The following is a 10,050-nucleotide window of genomic DNA, read 5'->3' on the forward strand; positions in this document are numbered from 1 at the left end:
AGTTTATAGATAAGGAAACTGAGGCATGACGAGGTTAAGTATCTTGCCCAATATCATACAACTAATAAATCGTAGGGCTGGGATTTGGGCTCCCAAGGCCATGCCATTAACTCTAAGCTTGGTTTCCTTGTACTGAAAAATATTTTTTTTAATTAGATTTAAAATACCCACGATTATTCCTTTATATTACATAAATTTGTTTTGATTTATTTCTTCTTAATTTCATGTAACATTAGCAACCAAAGGATCTAAAGTAAATTTTCTTTTTTTTAAACTTTCTGCTTAAGTGTTCAAGAACTAAACTGAAAATTGTACACATGATGAATGGTTACTTATAAGGAAACTGGTGTTAAAACTTTTATTAATTCCCTACTTGGAGAATTAGATAACTTCAAAGAATACATCTAACCTTTCTTTCTTTAATTTGTGAAAGATATATTTCAATTTTACAGCATTGAATGTCACATATTTTTAAAATTTATTATTTTTTCGTGAATCTTGCATTCATTAACTAGAAAACAAGGAGCTATTATTATTGTACCTGTGTTAATGCTGAACTTTGTCACCATTTTTATTCTAATTCTACCCTTGGTAATAAAATAGTTAATATGTTCCTGCGTCTTTTTTAATTTATTCCCTAGCATTGAAAGTGTTACTTTACAGAAGCAGATAAACAGGATGGATAATGATTGTTATATGCTCAGTGATCCTTATAATGGAGGAAAGTAAAATGTTATCTGATCATTCTCAAAATTGGAAACTGACTGAATTTCATTTAGGAAATAGCAAGTTCTCATTATAGTTTACATTCTCTAAAAGTACATAAAGACTAGAATATCTACCCTGAATCCTGGGAAAATATGTTAAATTAGATCCATACAGTAAAAACTTTCTTATTTTATGTAAAATGGAGAAGTCAAATATAAATCAATTTTCAAGTTAGATAAAGATGTCAAGAACATATCTCCCCAACCAAATTAATTATATCGAATGTCTGACTTCCATTCTATATATGTGGAAATGTCAGAAAAGCTTGAAAGTATCATGTTCCTTCCCATTCTGTGAATTTACTAGGGGTCATATCATGTTGGCAAAACAGACAGTCAATAAATGAAATACATTGATCCTATTTTGAGAGAGGGGAATGATGTAATACATAGAACTGAGCCATTTTTTCATGTTCCAATTTATTTAAATTACTCTAAATATAAGAATTACAGTTTCTACAAAATTCTTAGCCAGAGGACAAAAATATATATTTACATATTTTTGCTTTTACAAAAATTAAAACCTATTGTATAAGTATTTGTCTACAGTGTTTATGACTAGATACTTCTTCTTGCTAAAGGAAGTTTTTGGAGAAGAATATCTTTTTTTCATTATAGTAGTGGCACTTCACTGGTTAGAATCATGATTTCTTGCCTAATTTCAATTAGGTAAATCCAATATATTTACTAAATGTTTTTTAATTGCAAAAATGATTAAGCTACATATCTTCCCTTTAATATCTTCAGGCTTTTCAGGTTTGTAGGATGAAAGGAATAAAGGAGTTAAGGGTGATAGGAAAAGATTAAAGTGATTGCTCACATAGTGTATGAAACTCCCATGTGACAAAGAATGATCAATTATATAAAAAAATTGAAACTGAAAAATTGAGAGTATCTGGGAAGATTATTGAATTCAATCAGATTACTTCACCGAGAGGGCACAGAAATGTTTATAGATGAGGAAATTTTGATGGGAGAAATAGTATCAAGGGAGAAAAAATACCAAGCATTAAAGAAAGACAAAGGATAGTCATGGAATTTATGGACCACAGAGGTGAGTATTTTTAGTCAAGTCTAGAAGATATAATAACATGAATTCAAAATAAGGCTTGAAGTGTGGTTTATAACATGAGTGGAAGATCTGCTTACTCTACACTGAAAGATGGAAAAGAAGAAGGTGTACTCTCTGTAAAAAAAGAGCTTGTCATCTGAGAATCATGTCTCAAATAAAAATACCCTAATGATAAAAGGAACATTATTCGTGTTGACATGAGATTTTCATAGGTTATGACACATATCATAATGAAGAAGAGTCAGGCAAGAGGTATAAAAAGATGAGCTGATGTTACACCAAATGACCATGGTATTCCAGAAAAGAAAAAAAAAAAAAAAAAAAAAAAGAAAGAAAGAAAAAGAAATGTGATACTTAGAATTAAGAACATTTGGTAAGGTCTACAGTCATGCCACCCTGAATAAACCCAATCCCGTTTGATCTTGGAAGGTAAATAGTGTCAGATCTGGTTAGTACTTGGATGGGAGACCACCTAGAAAGACCAGGTGCTGTAGGCATAAAAAATAAAAAATACGGGATTGTAAACTGACAAGGTCCTTGCAATCTGTGAGGTCAACCAAGGGTTGCCTCGCCTAAAAAAATAAAATAAAAAAGAAAAGAAAAGAACATTTGGTAAGAATTAAGTAGAGGAAATGAAATCATAAAGCCAATATGAAGATTACTATTGCACCAAAATATGGAATACCTGGGGAGAGGTAGAAGACATGTTCATGTGAACTCAATTCTCTAAAAACAAATAAGCTCAAGCAGGCGGTTTATCTTTTCTTACTCATCATTCCTTCTCCTCTCCACATACTATAGAGTGACTACTTAGGGTCTAACATAAATGTGTCCTTGGTGTTCTCTAATTTACTGATCATACTTAGATAAGAGATTCCAATTCTGAAGACCTTCTACAACTTCCCACAGTATCTTTTATCTTTTATTGATGCAATAGCAGTGACTAAAACTTTGTGGACTTGGTGTAAAACCTTTAATTTCTAAGATTTCTCTATTTCTATGTGAAAGAGATTAAAAAGGAAAAACAATCCTGAAGTAATTGAAATTAAGGCTGGGATCATTCCCATCATACAATAATTATAAGATATAACAACTTGCAAAAGTTATTTTACGGTTCAAATATTATATGATTAAGGTGAAAATACTTTCTTGGTGGTTAATTCATACCAAGTACTTACCCTGGGGCTGACGACTAGGATGGTATATCTGAAGGTCAAATGGCTGGGCACTGGTTTTCTGAATCACACTGACATTCTGCCCTGTCCACTTATTGGCTTTGGACAATGTGTTGGTCCTCCAGTCTGTCCAATAGACCTCACTCCCATATAGAGAGACAGCAAAGGGATGAGAAAGGTATTCATGACCTCGGATAATTTCTATCATGCCTGTTCCATCATAGAGGGCTGAATAAATGGCATCTGACCTACAGAAAGGTAATTACATCCATAGTTTATCAAAACTCATTCAAATAGTCTAGTGATGTGATCACATTACTTAGATAAGTGACAGATAAAATATTTTGTAAAAAATGTTTTTTATTGGCATGTATATATTAGTAGGAAGAAAATTTGGACAATGTGTTGGTCCTCCAGTCTGTCCAATAGACCTCACTCCCATATAGAGAGACAGCAAAGGGATGAGAAAGGTATTCATGACCTCGGATAATTTCTATCATGCCTGTTCCATCATAGAGGGCTGAATAAATGGCATCTGACCTACAGAAAGGTAATTACATCCATAGTTTATCAAAACTCATTCAAATAGTCTAGTGATGTGATCACATTACTTAGATAAGTGACAGATAAAATATTTTGTAAAAAATGTTTTTATAGGCATGTATATAATTAGTAGGAAGAAAAAATCATAACAACAATAAAATCACCAGCAATTGCCAGAAAACTACCACCACTATAATAAAAACAAACAAAAATCACCACCTATTTCAATGTGTGCATACATGATACATGCATATTATAACATGTTTTGAATTTGTAAATATTATCTGAGGAAGGAAACAGAGAATACAAAAAAAAAAAAGATTATTTTTAAACCTGGCATCTGTCCAAACTATCCTTTTTTCAAAGTGGTCCACAGTTAGTCCATTAGGCCAAGCCCCGGTTTTCATGTCTTTGTAGATGGTTTTTCTCCCAGCACCACTCATAGAGGCAGATTCGATACGAGGAAAATTGGCATCCCAATCTGTCCAGAAGAGAATTCTGAACAAAAAGAAATAATACTATTGTTTTAGTCATTCGTTTTGTAAATATTCATTGAATACATACTATATGCTAGGCATTGGCTAGGTAAACAATGGCAAGAGAAATAGGTATATTACATATCCTCATGGGCTTAGAGTCTAGTGGAATAGACAGACTAAATAAACACATAGAATTATAATTATAGCTTCTACAATATTTTGAAGAAAAAATTGTTATCAGAATAGCAGGTGAGTAAACTACTTAGAGAAGGTGATCAAAGAGAAAACCAGTTTGTGTGGAGATGATATTTGCACAGTATCTGAAAGATGAGGAATGTGATATAAAGAACATGATGAGCAAAATAAACAGCAGACATAAAGGCCTTAATGGGGAAAAAACGTGGGTGCCTTGAGGAACAGAAATAAGACCAGTGCATCAGAAGGTATGAGTGAGGAGGAAAAGGAAAGAAGGTAAAGTTGAAAAGGGTGCTCTTGAAGGTCTTGTAGGCTAAGGCAATTATTTGAGATTTTATTTAAGGGAATAACAAGTATTTTTAAGCAGGGGAGAAACGCGACATCATATGTAAATGGATTATAGTGAGGCAAGAATATAGCTATGTCAGGTGGTTATTTTAGAAAAACAGGCAAAGCTGATAGTAATTTGGACCATGGTGACAGCAGTGAAGAGAAACAAATGAATTAAAGGTATATTTTAGAGGTAAACTGCCAAGACTATCTGAGGATTGGATATAGGGAATGAGGTAGAGAATGAAATTGTAAGTTGACTGTCAGTTTCTTGTTTCAGCAAACTTAGAGTGAGGATGGGGAGGGCAATGCTAGAAATTCATGGGAAAAATGGAAGAGCAGATTTTCAGAGATGATAATTGAGTATGAATAGGTGTGGACAGCAATCGAAGTTTATTTTGATTTTTTGAACTTGAAATTTTAAGACAACAAAAAGAAGATGTCCAGGAAGCTGTGAAATATGCCATGATGAAGTTCAGAGAAAACAGGGCTGGAACTATGAATTTGTAAGTCATTAGTCTGATATTTGGATTCACATGAATGGAATAGATCATATAACAGAGACTGTATAGAAAAAAAAACAAAACAGAAGGAAATCATATACTTTGATATGTAAAAACATGAAATTGTTAAAACACACCTTTTTATATGTTAAAGATCATTATATCTTTTAACAGATACCATTTGTAACTTTAGAAATTCATGGAATTTTGCACACAGTTCCACACAGTAGGCATTAAGTGCTACATGTTATATATGTGATTTTTAAGGCCATTAGGTAATGTATGGTTTATGTTTAATTGACAGTGGCCTAGATTACTGATGCATGTTTCTTTAGTGATTATATAATACAGTTACCCAATAGTTCCACAATCATTACAATGGCTAATATTTTTTGAGTGCTTACTATGTGCTACTAACTATTTTCGGCTTTATATAGATTATCACATTTAATTGACCATGAGGCCATGGTTAGTTATCCATGCTTTAAAGATGAGAAAACAAACTTGGAGAAGTTAAATTACTTGATCAGGGTTACACAGCTAGCAAGTAGTAGATGAGGATGGGAAACCAGACAGCTTAATTTCTTTTCTCACGCTTTTAACAACTAACTCTTTAATGTCATGTCATTAAATAAAGCAGCAAAGGGAAAGCATCCAGTACAGGAGCAGGAGTATATTTAGTTGACTTCTCTATTTTGGTAGCAGAACCCAATGAATAGCATGGACATTTGGTAAGTGAGAATGCAGAGGGCTAGGGATAAAATGACAGTTCGGTAAATTTTCTTTTTATCAGTTCTGAAAACATTTTGGTGAAAAATGGTTAAGTTCTTAGTGAAAAGTTTGTTCTTTGTTATAATTACATGTATATTTGCTATTTTTCTATTCTTACATTACTTTGAATGTTCCTTGAATATAGGAATTTGGTAGATTACCTTAGAAAATGAAACAATCCTCTGGAAGAAAATTCAAAATCTAATTTAACCTATCTTCTTTTTTTCTTAAAGTATTATGTCTAAAGAAATGTTATGATGTAAACATCATCATCACTTCAATTTTTGAGAAGTATGTAGTCTCTTACAGGACATAGAATTGCAAATATGAAATATTTAGAAGACAATTTAAAATATTACATAATAAATTTAGCAAGCACATGTGCTAAAAGAGCATGATGGACCAGGAAGAAAAATATTGACTTTCTTGATAAAAATGGAGTTTCATGTACAACTTAAGCAGTGGACAGTCAAAAAATGTTATTAAATAATTGTGGGAATGTCGAATTGTGGCAATGCATACGTTTTTGTGTTAGACAAACTTGGAATCAAGATTGGAATCTGCCACTCCAGCATACTTAATCTCAGATTCTATTTTCTCTTCTGTAAATGAAAAATATAACAGTCGCACTTGTGAGGAGCATTTGATAAAGCAATGGATGTAAACAATTTAGCACATAGGATGGCTAGCACATAGAAAATATTTATGTTTGTACAAGCATGCTCACACATGTATTCATAGAGAATATTATTTAAAGGAAAAGTTTCAAGACTTTTCAAACTGTTAAAGAAATGGAGAGAGAGAGAGAGAAAAGAATTAACGTTAATGCCAATGTTTAAATGTTATAACAACATATATGTGAAGGTAGATTAGTGTTATAAAGAAAGCATGAATCAAAGCCATGAGAAAAGGATTTAGAGGAATAGGTCATAGGATTGGATTTATATCATAGAACATCTCTCGAACAATGAGTTTATATTAAAAAAAAATGTATTTTTGTTTCATGGATAGCTTTAGAAGTTTCCACAGCCCTGGTTGTGAGAACATATACATAAAAAAAAAATTAATTAAATTATCCATTATTTTATTTAACCACCAAATATTTGAATAAATTAAGTAAACAACTGGAAAAAATAAAAATTAACATTAATATAGCAGAGAAAAATGTATTGATAATTGTTAAAGCTGTGTGATGGATGTGAGAGAGTTTATTATACAATTCTTTTTATTTTGTGTATTTGAAATATTTTATAATAATTTAAAAGTATGAATAATGCAACATTAAATAAATAGAAAAAAATTTTGAATAGAATAGAGGACATTTATAAAATCTTATTGTTGGGAATCTTTTTATGAAAAGACTAATGTTTAAAGATAAAATTGTTTTACATGAAAAAATATGAATTATCTGAAAATGTAAGCATAAAATAATATAAGCAATATATAGAGAGAGATAGACGTAGATATAGACAGATAGAAGTAGATATACAAAATATGTTACCAGTTAAAATGAAACAAAGGTTAATTAATAGATGGTGGTAGGCTATTCACTTAAGCAGCTGAATGTTTTTCTTGAAAACAATGATATAAACAAAAATATAAAATAAATTCTTGTCTCACTCCTATGCACACATCTTTCACTGACACAAGTTTTTATTTGTCAGCTTCCCTTTAAATTTAGCATTAAAAAAATAAGATTTAAAATAGAAACAAGACCAACATAGTATCAGTAAAATTTATGGTGATATCTTGACAAACAAAGTAAAGTAGAGTTTCAAATTTAAAAAAAGATTAGTAAAAATAATCCCTGAAAAAAAAAAAAAACAGTGAATATGAGAATCATAGATACTCTGAGTATAGGTTGGTAAACCACCATGTAATCTAGACAAAGCTGTACTTCACACTTCGGAATAAAGACCCAAAGACTTCTGAGCATTCGCTTTTGCCTGTATAACAAATGAAGATTGGATGTCCTTCTTATAACTTTTTACCTAGTTCTGACTTACATGGTCATGACAATTACAAAATACATATCAGCACCCCTGCCACATGCTCTGTATATAAGTTTACTAAAAATAGACACCGTGGACTTTCAAATAGATGTTTGCAGTGTACAATATGTACATACATATTGGGACAATTTGCAGCATTCTAAAATGAGTGATCACTTAGTTTACTCACTAAATATAGCTACATTAAGCTCTTTCTTCTGTAGTGGTCACTATGGTCCTAATCTTTTATCAATTCAGGTGGGAAATTTCGAAAACTCTTTATAAAATAATATGTTCTAGAATTAGTTTCCCTAAAGAATGTTATTAACCTTGACACAGTCAGTTTACAATCAATTTTAAAAGTTGATTTCAAGGATCGTTGTTTCATCAAATTCTAAGTACTCTTTTGTATGCTTTGCTATATGGTATTTTTAAAGGATAATTTTTCCCATATTCTTACTTTTTATCGTCAAAATGTATTAGTGTTTCAATGACTGCATTATTTCTTCCTATATACAAAGACTGAATATCCTTTCTTACAGGATATATGAAAATATTCAGACATAATTGCTTTTGAAAAAGAGACTACAGTCTACTGATTCTACAGTTCCTGCACTCATGGGTTAGTCTGTATCAGAATTAAGTTGGGTCAATAGACCATGAACAAATTGTACCATTACAGGCATGAAAAGACCATTATCATCTATCAGGTCAAGCTGCAGAAGGTGAAAATAAATGATCTTGGCAAAAAAGAAAGTCACTTATCTATAATCTTTATGTCTGCTAAAACTAACAATTTCTTTATTATTTTTGTTTAAGAACACTCCAGATAAAATTAAATTTTTATTTGAATGTCTTATTAATCTTCACAATTACTATGTTTGCTTTCACCAACTGCATTTGTTACAGCAGAGTCTAGTTATTATGACAAATGAAGACTAAATACTGTCAATGGAGCAGGAAGATGCACGCAGCTGCACAAGAATACAGGCTACGAAGTTCAAGAACTGAAGTGAGTGCTGCCTGGTAGATTCTGAACTTCCTTGTGCTTATTACTCCCTAATAATAAACTTGATGTTTAGAGGAGATTCATGTACTCATTAAAGTCAGCAGTAAATGTATTTCCTTAAAATGAAATAAAAGAAAAATATCTTCTCTGAGACTTCCAATTTACCATCTTTGAATAACGTGTCACTTGGAATGTTGGGTCGAAACCCAGAATATTAAAGGAATGTGGCATATTAGAAAATATGCTTTATAATGTAAAATATAGGCCAGCAGATTCTATGCCTAGGAAGCAAAGTAGTCGATTAAAAACACTTCTTTTTTTGGTATCTGTAAACTAGGTCACAAAGATCTTGATTGCTGTAGGAAGTAAAGTGGCTGGTTGCCAACTTTTTTTCATTTGTTATTGTAAATAAAGTTTATAGCATTAGCTGTTTTTTTACTGTATTGTTCATTTTTTAAGGTATATTCTTGAGTTCTTATAAGTTACATGTAAACAAAGTTTATTCATATGTGTCATTAATCACAATTCTAAAAGCATTTATTGAGCAAAATTATATATAACAAGAATAATGAAGGATTTCATAGACTTGGAAGCAACTTCGCTTGCCATCGGAAAACTTACAATTTAGTAGAAATTTTACTTACAGAAACCATATTTCTCAAAAAATTATCTAGCAAATGCACCCTAAAATGATTTTTTGAAAGATATTTAAATGTCTTGAGTACTCCTATCAATTTTAAATCAAAGCTTCTTTATGTATTTCATGAATAATTTGAGAAATAGGGGGAAATCTTAGATTTCTTTTTGAATATGTGAATAGCACTAAGCTGAGTTTAAATCAAATTTAATGTTGTTTTTCAGTATTTATTTTCTTGTGCTTAGCTCGGTTTTGCAGTTCAGAATGTGTGTGTATGTGTGTGTGTGTGTGAGAGAGAGAGAGAGAGAGAGAGAGAGAGAGAGAGAGAGAGAGAGAGGAGTTTAATTTTACTATGCTCCTATCTTACCTTATGAAAGGTCCAATGTTTAAACATACCTATAACTTTTTACCAAAATGTCCAAAAAACTTGAAAATATTTTAATACTTGCACTACATTTTAAAATTTAATTGCTACAATGGGACTTTTAATTAAGGGTATTTATATAAACCTCCTATCATAGTTGTTATTAATCCTCTACAAAATAATCTTTTTCCTTTTTTTTTCATTTTTTATCAAG

The 10,050-nt window shown here is 31.2% G+C and overlaps 1 protein-coding gene and 1 pseudogene across 1 annotated transcript in view; one reads left to right on the forward strand and one right to left on the reverse strand.

Moving 5' to 3' along the window:
- Nucleotides 1-10,050, reverse strand: part of LRP1B (LDL receptor related protein 1B) — a 1,653,662-nt gene that overhangs the window by 539,285 nt on the left and 1,104,327 nt on the right. The window contains exons 26-27 of the mRNA XM_006921044.1: nucleotides 3,891-4,055; nucleotides 3,018-3,262 (exon numbers count right to left, since the gene is read on the reverse strand). Coding sequence (XP_006921106.1) covers nucleotides 3,018-3,262; nucleotides 3,891-4,055 — 410 coding nt within the window. The remainder of the gene's footprint in view (nucleotides 1-3,017; nucleotides 3,263-3,890; nucleotides 4,056-10,050) is intronic.
- Nucleotides 2,218-2,336, forward strand: LOC112470727 (annotated as a pseudogene).

The sequence above is a fragment of the Pteropus alecto genome, unplaced genomic scaffold, assembly GCF_000325575.1.
Source record: "Pteropus alecto unplaced genomic scaffold, ASM32557v1 scaffold3, whole genome shotgun sequence".
Taxonomy (NCBI): Eukaryota; Metazoa; Chordata; class Mammalia; order Chiroptera; family Pteropodidae; genus Pteropus; species Pteropus alecto.